Source organism: Cervus canadensis, chromosome 5 (assembly GCF_019320065.1).
Source record: "Cervus canadensis isolate Bull #8, Minnesota chromosome 5, ASM1932006v1, whole genome shotgun sequence".
Taxonomy (NCBI): domain Eukaryota; kingdom Metazoa; phylum Chordata; class Mammalia; order Artiodactyla; family Cervidae; genus Cervus; species Cervus canadensis.
In genome coordinates, this window is record NC_057390.1 from 10,673,416 (window position 1) to 10,688,644 (window position 15,229).

Consider the following 15,229-nt stretch of genomic DNA (forward strand, 5'->3'; position numbering starts at 1 on the left):
TGCCTACCACAGTGCTTAGTATTAGAAGTTCTTGAGAGAGATAATTTCACTGAAAAGTCAGATTTAAAAACAAAAACATATTCTACAGACATTTCTCCAATGAGGCCACTTGAAATATGGTATTTAGCCAATTTCATCTTAATTTTCCTTCCCATCAAAAGAGTCCCTTTGTCTCCCCTACTAGCTCCTGCTACAGTCTTTGCCACTTCCACAATCGTTAATATTTTAAAATAATATATAAAACCTGGGAGTTTCTGGAGAATCAAAATAAGCACAAGTGATCAAAGGAATGGTATAGTAAGCTGACCTCAAGAGATTTCCAGGTAGGCCTGAACTGCTTAAAAGTTGCCTTCCAAAACATACTTATTTGCCATGTTACCTTACAGATTTTTTTTCTTTTTTAATGGAATTCTACAATTTAGAGATTAATGGAATTTAACTCTAACCCAAGTTTTAGTGTTAAATACTTTGATTCAGTTTTTTCTAATGTCTATCTAATATCTGCTTTAAGAATCTTTTTACAGAAGGGGATAGAAAATATACATAAGTTTTATGAAACACAGTGACTTCTCTAAGTCAAATACTCTAATGAGTATTTTATTGCCTCCACAATGAGGACAGTACAATGAAAAGATTAGGAAAAAATTCAAGCTTAAGGAATTTGGAAACCCAAATTTTCTTACTTTTCTTCAGACACCAGAACTTATACTTCCTTAAGACCTCAAACTAGCACTATTAATACTGTGACTTCATTATTGGTTAAATGAGTTTATTCTGGGTTGCCAGTAGATAATGCAATCATTTTAACAGTTCTACAACAACAGTTCTACAAGAAAATTAATCTAGAGCATCAAATATTTAACTTTAAGCAAATTATTAAACTATAACGTTTGAGTTTGACCTGCCTTTATAACAAATCATCTTTTCCTACCTCGTGCTCGTACCCGGGATTCCTCTTCCTCTGCATTTTTGAGTATTTGTTTAGCATGGTTCAATGAGGATTCACATTTCAGAAGGTTTTTCACATGTGCAGCCAGTGAATCTACACTGCTTCCACCACCATCATCACTCTCTAACATCCCCTCTTCCTCTCTGCTATCTGTCATGCTTGTCTTGGGTGAAGAATATGGAAAGAAATTTAGAAGCACATCAGAAACTGACTCCAAGGAATTACTGTCCCATGAGCAAGAACTTGCATCACTACTTGAATCACTTTTAATGATAGTCATCATAGGGATAACAATCTTATTCCCAATGGTTCTACTATACTCTTCAGGTTCAGATCTCATTACAGATCTGGCTGCTTTATATTGTTTAAGGGTTTCATCAAATGCCGCCCTGGCTTTGCCTTCTGCTTCCTGTAAAGGACTTCTAACTGTAGTTGAACTAATAAACTCCCAATTTTCAATGCCTCTCTGGCATTTCAGATTCGTCTGTGTGCTAATATCCTTCTGTATGCACTTGTTGCTTGGGCTTTCTTCTGTGAATGGCTGTCTCTGAGACAAATCACCATCAGATTCATCAGTTGTGAGGGGTTCTTTGAAGCAAACCATCTTCTTAGACTGTATAAATGAAACATCTCTGAAAGGGACAAGGGGAGCAGGAAAATTGTATCGTCTTAGTGCTATATTTTCCGCTTCCATTAAAAGTGTCTGAATCTCTTTAAGAGTTTTGGAACTGTTTTCTGTATCCCGAACTTCCTCAGAGCCAACATCTTCAAAACCAGAAGATTCTGGCTTATTTATTACAACTCTACCATCAGCCTGATACTTTAAAGGCATACTGTTTGAGATAACACTGGTGTGAGAAGAATCCAAATTATCTGTTAGCCTTTGGACATGATCTGAAACAAGTTTGTGCTTCTCACTATGTGAGTAAGTACCAGGGGGAACTGTTGATAACCCATTAATCTGATCAGCTTGCCCAAGACTGCTTGAGAACTTCAGGTTATCTTCCGTTAGATGTCTTTCTGGGAAATCCTGATGGTATAATATAGCTGGTTTCTCTCTATGTGAAAACGAACTAGGAGGAACTGCTGGTAACACAGTTTTTTTGTCAGCTGGTCCAGGAACTATTGAAACCTTCAGTGAATCTTCACTTAGATGTTTGTCTGGCAGTTCCTGTGGGTAGAAAATATTAGATTTCTCTCTGTGTGAATAGGAACTAGAAAGAGGTATTGGTATCCGAGAATTCACATCAGTGGGCTCAGCAACAGGTGAAATCTTCAGAATATCGCCACTTTGATGTCTATCTCCCAACTGCTGTTGCAGGAAAATACTAGGCTTTACTCTCTGAGAATAAGAATTAGGATAACCTGTCAATAATGGAGTCTTCTGGTCAGCTGGTCCAATCACAGTTGAAGTCTTAGGCTTCTCTCTATGTGAGTAGGAACCAGAGGGAGTTGATGGTAACGCAGTCTTTTGATCATCTGGTAAAATCTTGAGTTTCTCTTTATGTGAGTAAGAACTAGAAGGTCCTATTGGTATCTCAGCATTCTGATCAGCTGGTGCAGGAAGAGCAAAAACTTCCAAAGCTTCCTCAGTAAGATCTGGTAACTCCTGCTGGTAAGAAAAGATGGGACTCTCTCTATGTGAATAGGAAGCAGGGGGCACAACTCGCACACCAACGGTCTGGTCTGCTTGTCTAGGAACCCCTAACCCTTTTAAAGCATCTTCATTAGCATCTGGCAACTCTTGTTGGTAAGAAATGATGGGCTTTTCTCCATATGAGTAAGAAGCAGAGGTTACTGGTGGTATCCCAATCTTCTGGTCAGCTGGTCCAGGAACCTCAAAAACTTTCAAAGCCACCTGAGTAAGATCTGGCACCTCTTGCTGGTAAGAAATGATGGGCTTCTCTCTATATGAATAGGAACTAGGTGGTACTGTAGGTATCCCAGTCTTCTGGTCAGATGGTCCAGGAACATCTGAAGCCTTCAGAGCCTCCACAGTCAGTTGACTGTCAGGCAAGGCCTGTTGGTAGAAAATAATGGGTTTTTCGTTGTAAGAGTAGGAAGGAGAGGTTACTATGGGTATCCCCGTCTTCTGGTCAGCCTGTGCAGGAGCATCTGAAACATTCACAGCCTCTTCAGTAAGGTATGTATCTGGTAAAACCGGCTGGTAGACAACAATGGGCTTCTCTTTCTGTGAGTAGGAAGGAGAGGTTACTATAGGTATCCCAGTTTTCTGGTCACCTGTTCCAGAAACACCTGAAATTTTCAAAGCCTCTCCGGTTATATGGCTATCTGGCAACTCCTGTTGGTAGAAAATACTGGATTTCTCTCTATGTGAATAGGAACCAGAAGGTTCTGATGTCCCAGTCTTCTGGTCAGTTGGTCCAAGAACAGCTGAATCTTTCAGAGTCTCTTCAGATAAGTGACTGCTGGGCAACGCCTGTGGGTAGAAAATACCGGGCTTCTCCCTCTGTGAGTAGGAACTAGCAGGGAGTAGGAGGATACCAGTCTTCTGGTCACTTGGTCTAGATGCAGGTGAAACTTTCAGAGCTTCTTCAGTTAGACTACCATCTGGTAACACCTGCTGATAGAAAAGACCACTTGGCTTCTCTCCAAATAAGTAAGACGGAGAGGACCCTGTTATTATCCCAGTGTTCTGGTCAGCTGTTCTAGGAAGAGCTGAAACTTTTAGAACCTCTTCAGTTAGAAGCCTGCCTGGCAACTCCTGCTGGTAAAAAGTAATGGGCTTCTCTCTATGTGAGTAGGAAATAGAGGGTACTGTTTGTATCCCAGTGTTCTGTTCTACTGGTCTAGGAATAGCTGAAATTTTCTGAGTCTGATCACTTAGATGACTGTCTGGCAACTCCTGCTGATGGAAAAGACTGGTCTTCCCTCTCTGTGAGTAGAAAGCAGGGGGCGCTATCGGTATTCCACTCTTCTGGTGAGCTAGTCCAGAAACAGCTGGAACCTTCTGAGCCTCTTTAGTTAGATGACTGTCTGACAATTCTTGCTGGTACAAAATACTGGGTTTCTCTCTATGTGAGTAAGAAGTAGAGGGTATGACAGGAATCCTAGCCTTCTGCTCAGCCAATCCAGGTACAAAATAACAGATGAAACTGCTCAGTGGAACCTCATGAATTACATGAATGTCTGGCAACTCTTGCTGGTACAAAATACTGGGCTTCTCTCTATGCGAATAGGAAGTAGAGGCTACTGTTGATATCCCAGTCTTCTGCTCAGTCAATCCAGGAACAGATGAAACTTTCTGAGCCTGTTCAGTTAGACGACTCTCTGGCAACTCTTGCTGGTAGAAAATAAGAGGTTTCTCTCTATGTGAATAGGAAGTAGAGGGTACAGTAGGAATCCCAGTCTTCTGTTCAAGGGGTCCAACAGCAGTTGAAACTTGCTGAACTTCCTGAGTTAGATGGCTGTCTGGCAATTCCTGTTGGTAGAAAATACTGGACTTCTCTCTATGTGAATAGGAAGTAGAGGGTATTGTAGGAATCCCAGTCTTCTGCTCAGCCAGTCCAGGAGCAGCTGAAACTTGCTGAACCTCTTGGGTTAGATGGCTGTCTGGCAATTCTTGTTGGTAGAAAATACTTGACTTCTCTCTATGTAAATAGGAAGCAGAGGGTATTGTAGGAATCCCAGTCTTCTGCTCAGCCAGTCCAGGAACAGATGAAACTTTTTGAGACCGTTCAATTAGCTGACTGTCTGACGATTTTTGCTGGTACACAATACTCGGCTTTTCTCTATGTGAATAGGAAGTAGAGGGTATTGTAGGAATCTCAGTCTTCTGCTCAGCCAATCCAGGAGCAGCCGAAACTTGCTGAACCTCTTGAATTAGATGACTGTCTGGCAACTCTTGTTGGTACACAACACTAGGCTTCTCTCTATGTGAATAGGAAGTAGAGGGTACTATCGATATCCCAGCCTTCTGCTCAACCAATCCAGGAGCAGCTGAAACTTGATGAACCTCTTGAATTAGATGTCTGTTTGGCAATTCTGGTTGGTAGAAAATACTGGGCTTCTCTTTATTTGGGTAAGAAGTAGAGGTTACAGTAGGAACCCCAGTCTTCTGCTCAGCCAATCTAGGAGCAGCTGAAACTTTCAGAGTCTGCTCAGTTGGATGACTATCTGGCAATGTCTGTTGATAGAAAATATGAGGCTTCTCTCCATATGAGTAGGTAGAGGATAGAGTAGGCAACCCACTCTTTTGATCAACTGGTCTAGGAGAAGCCAAAACTTTCAGAGCTTCTTCAGGTAGTTGACTGTCTGGCAAGACTTGATGGTAGAAAATACCAGGTTCCTCTCCAACTGAGTAAGAACTAGCAGGTACTATCGGTTTTCCAGTCTTTTGATCAGCTAGTCCAGGAAGAACTGAAAGACTCAGAGACTCTTCAGTCTGATGACCGTCTGGCAATGCCTGTGGGTAGAAAACACTGAGCTTCTCTCCAGGTGAGTAGGAACTTGGAGGAACGGCTGATACACCTGTCTTCTGGTCACCAAGTCCAGGAACAGCTCCAGCTTTTACAGCCTCTTCAGTTAGATGACTGTCTGGCAAGGCCTGTGGGTAGAAGATATTTGGCTTCCCTCTTTGTGAGTAGGAACCAGAGGACACTGCTGCTATTCCAGTCTTCTGGTCAGCTAGGCCAGGAATAGCTGAAATTTTTAAAGTCTCTTCAGTTAGACGACTGTCCGCTAATGTCTGCTGGTTGAGAGTATCAGTATATTCACCAATATTCTTCACTTGAGGAGACCTTCCAGCCAATTGAGGAAAGTCCTCAGGGGACAAGGATAAAGGAGATACAGTGTCTGAATCTTCAGGAAAGGTAGTGATGCCTGGTTTAAAGGTGGATTGAGGAATTTCAGCTATGCCTCCTTTGGAAGTATCCCCTAAAGAAAAAGGGATTTGTTAACATTTTTAATATTATATATAAATACACACACACAAACACACTTATATATACAGAATTAAAATGTATTCCTTTTATGCACTAAAAGAAATCAAGCAAGCTTTTCTTTTGGCCTTTATGCTACCAGAAAGGACTCCAAAAGAAATAACTCACTGTCAGAAGAAATAAAGATTTACAGATAAAGATGTTAATTACAAAATGATTTATAACAGAAAACTAATGTGGAAATATTCAATGAGAGTAATTTTTTTTAAATAGCAGTATATATATTTTATGGAATATTATATAGAGCTTAAACTTCAGATTTTAAAGAATTTTCATTATGCTGAACAAATCATATCTACTATGGCATCTGATTTCATGCTACTTATAAGCTAATACGTTAGCCTGTTACTGTGTCATGTATGTTGTCAGAAGACATAAGACTCCTCAATCAAAGACAAAATACTTTATTCCATGGGATAGTAAAGGAACATCAACTTATTTTCATGAAATTCCCTTTCCCCTAAGTCATATGAGGGCAAAGCAATATAGCCCCAATGGATGCTATACATGCAATGGATTTAATGATTCTCCTAATAAACACACCGTGAATAAAATATGTATTTTTAACTACATGAAACTCTAAAGACTCTAAAGGTTACACTAAAAAGTTTGAAATTAATTCTATATGACATGGGGAGTTGTTGACTGATCTGATCAATACTGCAGAAACAGATTCAGGATGAGTGGAAGGAATAAAACGGTAAGCAGTACTGTCTAAAAGAACTTTCTGCAACAATGGAAACATGCTATATTTGTATTATCTAATGTGCTGTGCTTAGTCAATCAGTCACGTCTGACTCTTTGTGACCCCATGGACTGTAGCCCACCAGGCTCCTCTGTAAGGGGATTCTCCAGGCCAGAATACTGGAGTGGGTTGTCATGCTCTCCTCCAGGAAATCTTCCCAACCCAGGGATCAAGCCCAGGTCTCCTGCACAGCAGGTGGATTCTTTCCCATCTAAGTCACCAGGGAAGCCCAACATTGCTGGAATGGGTTGCCTATCCCTTCTCCAGGGGATCTTCTGACCCAAGAATCAAACTGGGGTCGCCTGCATTGCAGGCAAATTCTGATATGGTATTACCTAAGAGAGTAATTCTAAATGAAAGTAGATCTGAGTAGCAGTGAAAAATAAATAACTACAATAAAAATAACAAGATCTGACATTCATTTGGTGATTCAAAAAGATGAATGTTTACTCTGTTCTAGCCACTGTTCTAGATATAGGAAATAGAGCAGCAAACAAACCAAGCCTGCATTCCAACTCTGCCTCACAGAGTTTACATTCTACCAGAAGAAAGCAGACAATAAGTCATTAAAGCTTGGAATGTCAGATGGTGATGAGATGATTAATATATACAGCAAACATGATCTGTACCTTACACAGAGGGACAGTAAGTTTCAAAGAGATGAAGCAACAGTACTTTTCATTGAGAAGATCTTCTTAACTTGTAGATTCTGACTGAGTAAGTAGGTCTGGGATGAAAGCTGAAATCCTGCATTTCTAACAAGCTCCCTAATAATGCACAATACTATTGATCGTCAGGTTACATTTTGAATAATTGTACATTAATTGACAAAAACAGGCCCTTTAACCTTTTAATTCTAACTCTAAATTCTGAACTTGAAAGTTCAAAACAAACTGCCATTCTAAAACCATTAATGAGTTTTAAAACAAAAAAAAAGTAGCTGAATATGTGATTAAACAGGTTGAGTTAATGACTAATGACTGCAAGGTAACTTCAGTATCAAGCAATAACTCTTCAAGAAAACTAAAAAGGAACAATATAAGGTACACAGTAACTTGAGAAGGAATATGAGTTACAGAAATTTTTGTGAGAAAAAAACAGCTAGAAAATTAATAAATCAACACAGATTGACAAAATGAACAACCAATGGGTCAAACAAAAAATCAAAATGGAATTAAAAAATACATACCTGCAGACAAATGAAAATGGAAATATGCCATACTAAAACTTAGAGGATACAGCAAAAAGTTCAGAGAGAAGGTTATAGCAATAAATAACTACATCCAGAAACAAGAAAAACAGCAAATAAACATCTGAACTTTACAACTCAAAGACTAGAAAGAGAAAACTAAAGCTCCAAGTTAGAAAGGAAGGAAATAACAAAGATCAGACTGGAAATAAATAAAATAGAGACTAAAAAGACAATATAAAAGATCAATGAAACTAAGAACTTGTTCTTTAAAAAGATAAATGACAGTCCTTCAGCTAGATTCCAAAGAGAAAAAATGGGACACAAATAAACTAAGAAATGAAAAAGATGTTACAAATAATAGCACAGAAATAATAATGATAAGAGACTGCTATGAACAATTATGGACTAACAAATTTGACAACCCAGAAGAAATGGATAAATTTCTAGAAACATACCAGTACAATCTACCAAGTCTCAATCACGAAACAGGAAATCTGAACTGACCAGGAAGGAGATTGAATCAATACTCAAAAGTATCCCAACAAACAAAAGTCCAGGTCCAGAATTCATAGAACTGAATTCTATGAAACATTCAGAGAATTAAAACCAACATTTATCAAATTTTTGTAAAAAGTAGAAGAGAGAACACTTCCAAACTCATTTCACTAAGCCATCATTACCCTAATACCAAAACCAGACAAGGACATTACATGAAAGAAAATTACAGGCCTGAAAAATTTAGATCTAAATTTAAGACTTGATAAATTTAGACCAAAAATCCTCCACAAAATATTAGCAAACCAAATTCAACAATACATGAAAGGGGTGCTATGATCAAGTGGAAATTATTCCAGGGAACATTAACAAATCAATCAATGAAATACACCTTGTTAACAAAATGAAGGATAAATTATATGATCTCAATATACACAGAAAAAGCATTTGACAAGATTTACTACCCACTTATGATAATTCTCAACAAAAGGGATATACAAGGAATGCACCTCAACATAAAGGTTATATACAACAAGAGAACTGCTAACATCATACTCAAGGGTGAAAGGCTAAATGCTTTTCCTCTAACATCAGAAAGAAGACAAGGGTGCCCATTCTCATCAGTTTTACTCATCATAGTTTTGGAAGTCCTAGTGGAGTAATTAGGCAATAAAAAGAAATAAAAGGTATCCAAATCAGAGAAGAAGTAAAGCTGTCTCTATTGCAAATAACATGATGCTATATACAGAAAACCCTAAAGACTCCAACAACAACAACAAATGAATTCAGTAAAGTTGTGAGATACAAAATCACTATACAAAAAAAGTTACATTTCTATGCAATAAATATGAATGATCAGAAAACAAAATTAAGAAAACAATCACATTTACAATTGCATCAAAAAGAATAAAATACCTAAGGAATAAATGTAACCAAGGAGGTGAAAGATCTGTGTGGTAGCTCACACTACCACACAATTGCACTCATCTCACATACTAGCAAATTAATGCCCCAATTTCTCCAAGCCAGGTTTCAACAGTACGTGAACTGAGAACTTCCAGATGTTCAAGCTGGATTTAGAAATGCAGAGGAACCAGAGATCAAATTGCCAACATCCGTCAGATCATCAAAAAAGCAAGAGAGTTCCAGAAAAACATCTACCTCTGCTTTATTGACTACACCAAAGCCTTTGACTGTGTGGCTCACAACAAACTGTGGAAAATTCTTAAAGAGATGGGAATACCAGACCATCTTACTTGCCTCCTGAGAAATCTGTATGCAGGTCAAGAAGCAACAGTTAGAACCAGACATGGAACAACAGACTGGTCCCAAATTGGGAAAGGAGTACATCAAGTATGTATATTGTCACGCTGTTTATTTAACTTATATGCAAAGTACATCATGCGAAATGCCAGACTGGATGAAGCACAAGCTAGAATCAACATTGCCGGGAGAAATATCAATAACCTCAGATATGCACATGACACCACCCTTTGGCAGAAAGCGAAGAACTAAAGAGCCTCTTGATGAAAGAGGCGAGTAAAAAAGCTGACTTAAAACTCAACGTTCAAAACACCAAGATCATGGCATCCAGTCCCATCACTTCATGGCAAATAGTTGGGAAAACAATGGCAACAGTCAAAGACTTTATTTTTGGGGGCTCCGAAATCACTGCAGATGGTGACTGCAGCCATGAAATTAAAAGACGCTTGCTCCTTGGAAGAAAAGCTATGACAAACCTAGACAGCATATTAAAAAGCAGAGATATTCCGTTGCCAACAGAAGTCTGTCTAGTCAACGCTATGGTTTTTGCAGTAGTCATGTATGGATGTGAGAGTTGGACCATAAAAAAGTCTGAGGGCCAAAGAATTGATGCTTTTGAACTGTGGCATTGGAGAAGACTCTTGAGAGTCCCTTGGACTGCAAGGAGATCAAACCAGTCCATCCTAAAGGAAATCAGTCCTGAATATTCACGAAGGACTGATGTCGAAGCTGAGGCTCCAATACTTTGGCCACCTGATGGGAAGTAGTGACTCATTGGAAAAGACCCTGATGCTGGGAAAAACTGAAGGCAGGAGGAGAAGGGGATGACAGAGGATGAGACGGTTGGATGGCATCAGCAACTGGATGGACATGAGTTTGAGCAAGCTCCAGGATTCGGTGAATGAAAGGGAAGCCTGGCATGCTGCAGAGCATGGGGTTACCAAGAGACAGACACAACTGAGCAACTGAACTGAACAAGAAGATGAAAAGAGGAGACGGTGAAAGAGAAATGAGTTAAAACCATAGGCAGAGGAGGGGAGAATGGATGGAGATCCCAGTAAGGGAGGCTCTACACACAACAAAGCCTCTGGTTTCCAGTGAATTCAGAAGGTCCATACCGCAGGAGAAACATTTAGATTTATTTAAATTACTAGACAGGACTTCCCTGGTGGTCCAGTTGTTAAGAATCTGCCTGCCAAAGCAGGGGACACAGGGTTGAATCCCTAGTCTGGGAAGATTCCACATGTCACGTGGCAACTGAGCCCAGCCTCCACAACTACTGAGCCCTTGAATTACAGCTACTGAGCCTACATGTCCCAGAGGCAGCGCTCTGCAGCTATGGAAGTCACGGCAATGAGAAGCCTACACGCCACAACTAGAGACAAGCCCACGTGCGCCCACAAAAACCTAGCATAGCCAAAAATAAATAAATTTTTAAGAAAAATTTTAATAATCAGACAAGCAAAATAATAACAAATATTCTCAGCACCAGAGAAGCAATTAGTATGCAGGGCTGCAACAATATATTATCTAAAATGTCCAGTTTATAAAAATATAAAGAGACATACAAAGAAAAAGTGAACTATTCATAGGAAAAAAATAAGCAAGCAATACAAACTGCCTTTAAGGAGACCCACATGTTGGATTTAGCCAGCAAAGACTTCAAAGCAGTTATTATAAATATGCTCAAAGAAGAAAAGAAAATCATGCTTAAAAAACTAAAAGAAGGTAATGGCAATGTCTCATCAAATAAAAGTAAGGTTATAGAACTTATAAATGAACCAAATGGAAGTTCTGGGGCTGAAAAGTACAACTGAAATGAAAAATTTCCTAGAGGCTCAACGGTAAACAGGGACAGACAGAAGAATCAGTGAACATGATGATGACAGAGACTACACAAGATGAAGGTTAGCCCCCAAAAAAGAATAAGTGATCATGAACAAAGGCTCAAAGAGCTATTAAACAAGATTAAGTACACTGACACATGTATAATGGGGGATTATCTGAGGCAGAAAAGAGCAGAAAAATACTCAAAGGAAATAATGTTTGAAAACTTCCCAAATTTGATGAAAAACATCCTATGTATTTGACAATCCAAGTGAACTCAATGTAAGATAAACAGACACATCATAATCAAAATGCTGAAAGACAAACAGGATATTCTGAAAACAGTAAGAAAAACCAAGTCACATACAATGGAACATTAATAAGAGTAACAGCTGATTTCTCATCAGAAACAATAAATAAAGGAAGAATACAGTGGAAAGACATATTTAAAGTGCTGAAAGAACTAAGAATTCAAAACCCAGCAAAACTCTTCTAAAAATATAAACATATTTCCAGATATATAAAAACTGAGAGAAATTGTTGGTAGCAGGCCCATCTTACAAGAAATACAAAAGGAAGTTCTTTAGGTTGAAAGCAAGTGACACCAAACAGTAATTTGAACTTACATAACAAAACAAATAGTGCTAGTAAAGATAATTATATTACGTCATTACAAAAAAACAGGATACTTGCATATTTTCCTCTCTTCCAGCAAATTTTAAAATAAAGTTTACATAAAGCAACATATCTAATTGTATTATTGGAGCTATAACACACAGAAACATGACATATTTGACAATAACAAAAGGAGGTAAATGAGAACAAAGTTAGAGTACAGTAAGGAAATGACGCTGGATGATAACAACTCCACGGGAACAAATAAAGAATAAAACATGGTAAATTCAAATACAAATGCAATAAGCCCTCATAAACAAATGTTTGCTCTCTCTACTTCTCTAGTTTCTTTAAAAGCCATAAAATTATATAAATAATTATGACAATGTAATAATGTACTCCTTGGTTTGTAACATATAGGTCTATTATATATTAAAATAGCAGCAAATACAGAGTGAACACATCTATACAGCAGAAACACCTCTTTATCACACTAGAATTCACTTAGTATAAATTTGGGACATATTCTGGTAAGTTAAAATAAATTTTGTAAGTCCTAGAACAACCACTAATAATATAACTTTAACAATTAGCTAGAAAACTATTAAAGAAATTAAAATACTAGAAAATATCCACAATGCAATGAAAGCCAGTTAAAAAAAAAAGAAAAAAAAAGACATGAGACAGATGGAAAACAAAAAGTAAATCAGCAAATATAAACCCAACCTTATCAATAATTACATTAAATGTGAAGGAATTAAACAATCACATTAAAAGGCAAAGACTATCATTCCAGAATTAAGAAATAAAGATACAGATCTAAGTTACTTATAAGATATAAACCTGAGCTTCAAAAATGTAACTAGGCTAAAAGTAAAAGGGATGAGTAAAGATATGACATTCAAGCAGCAACCATAAGAAGTGGGATGTCAACACTGATATAAGACAAAATAGACTTTAAAACAAAATGTTTCTAGAATTAAAGAGGGACAACATATAACAAAAAGCCCAATTCATCAGGACTGTATAACAATTAGAAACATAAGTTCACTAAATATCAAAATATATGAAGCAGTTCTGACAGGAAAGGGAGAAATAAACAATAATAGTTGGAGATTTCAATACCCTACTTTCAAAAATGGAGAAAATTAGCAGAAGATCAACAAGGATGCAGAAGACTTGAACACTATCAACCCACTGGAACTAAGACACATGCATAGAACACACCACCTAACAACAACAGAATGCACATTCTTCTCAAGTGCAAACCATACATTCTACAGGATAAACCACATGGTAGAAGGCAAAACACAATAAAGTTTAAAAGAACTCCTACAATTATATTAGGAAACAGTTTAGATGAATTAAAACAAAAACACAACAGACCAAAAGTTAAGGCATGCAGTTAGTCTTTAGAAATCTATCAACATAAATACCTATATTAAAATGAAAAATTTCCAATCAATAACCTAACTTTTCATCATAAGAAACAATAAAAAGCACAAACTAAAACTGAAGCAAATTAAAGAAAGGAAACAAAAGGAAACTAAAATGCAAGCAGAGATTTAAGAAGTAGAAAAAATAGAGATTAGAAAGAGGAGCAATCAAAATTTCTTTGAAAAGATCAACAATAGGGACAAAATTTAGCTAGACTCACAAAAAGAGAAAGAGAAAGAAAACTCAAATTATTTCTAACTCAACTTATGACACTAGTGTTACTTCTGTACCAAAACCTAACCCAAAAAAAGGCAAGAAATTTACACATCAGTATCTATTATGAATCACAAACCCCCCCAAAAGTCACTGGTAAAATCAGTCCAACAGCACACACAGGACACACCATAACCGAGTAGCATTTATAACCAAGAAAGCAAGGTTGACTCAACATCTGAAAATTAATAATACGTCATAATAGAATAAAGAACAAAAATCATACAACCATCATTTTAAAAATACAGAAAAAGCATCTGACAAAATCTAACATCCTTTACGTGATAAATGCACTCTAGAAACTACAAATAAAAAAGAATTTCCTCAACCTGATAAAGGGCATCTACAAAAACCCCTCAGCTAACATGATAAAAGACGTTCCCACAAAGACCTGAACAAGACAAGGAAGACTGCTCTTGCCACTTATAGGCAACATTGTACTGAAGGTTCTTGTCAAGGAAACTGGGGAAATATACAAAAAAGAATACATTCTAGAAAGGAAGAAGACATCTCTATTTGCAGATGACATTGGCTTGTATACAAAAAATAAGAAAACCACACAAAAAATTATTAGGAATAACAAAGAGGTAGGTCAGTAAGGTTGCCAGCTACAAGATGAACATACAAAATTAAACTTTATTTCTATACACTAGCAGTGACTATTCCAAAAATGAAATTAAGAAAACATTTCCATGTATGGTAACATCAGAAAGATTTAAATACTTGAATTAATTTAACAGGCACATACAAGAGTTGTATGCTGAAAACTACAAAATACTGTTGAAAGAAATGACCTAAATAAACAAAAAGAAATTCCATGTTCGCAGATCAAAATAATGCACTATTATTAATATGGCAATATTCTCAAAAAAATCTACAAATTCAAAGAAATCTGACACCTGCTACACCATGAATAAAACTTAATAAACATTATTCTAAGTCAAATGAATCAGTCACAGAAAGACAAACACTTATATGAGGTACCTAGAGTAGTCAAATTCACAGCAGAGGTGAAAAGTAGAACCATGGTTGATGCGGAAGTAGGAGGGAACGGGGGGAGTTACCATTTAATATTTAGATACAGAGTTTCAATTTTACAAGATGAAAGAGCTCTGTGAATGCATGACATTGTTTACATGACAATGTCAATGTACCTAACGCCAATGAACTATATATGTAAAAATAGCTAAGATGAAACATTATCAGTATTTTACCACTATTTAAAACTAACTTTAAAAAAGAAGAAAAACAGATAAAATAAGACTTTATCAAAATTAAAAATTCTGTAAAGTCAATACCATCAAGTAAGTGAACAGATACCCAACAAGAGTGGGAGAATTTTTACAAATGACATATCTAATAAGGGACCTGTATCCAGAAGATACAAAGAACTCTTAAAATGCAGTAACAAAAAGTTAATAACCCAATTAAAATGTGAGTAAGGATTTTAACAGACATTTCTCCAAAGAAGA

At 37.1% G+C, this 15,229-nt stretch overlaps 1 protein-coding gene across 10 annotated transcripts in view; it reads right to left on the reverse strand.

Annotated features, from left to right (window-relative positions):
* Positions 1-15,229, reverse strand: part of ALMS1 (ALMS1 centrosome and basal body associated protein) — a 202,481-nt gene that overhangs the window by 124,451 nt on the left and 62,801 nt on the right. For 8 of the 10 annotated variants that reach the window (XR_006269379.1, XM_043468172.1, XM_043468173.1 and 5 more), the window contains one exon: positions 932-5,845. Coding sequence is in view for 9 of the 10 variants with exons in the window: in XM_043468172.1 (XP_043324107.1) it covers positions 932-5,845 (4,914 nt within the window). In the remaining variant the exon portion in view is untranslated. The remainder of the gene's footprint in view (positions 1-931; positions 5,846-15,229) is intronic. The other 2 variants (XM_043468169.1, XM_043468167.1) reach the window with 2 other exon arrangements.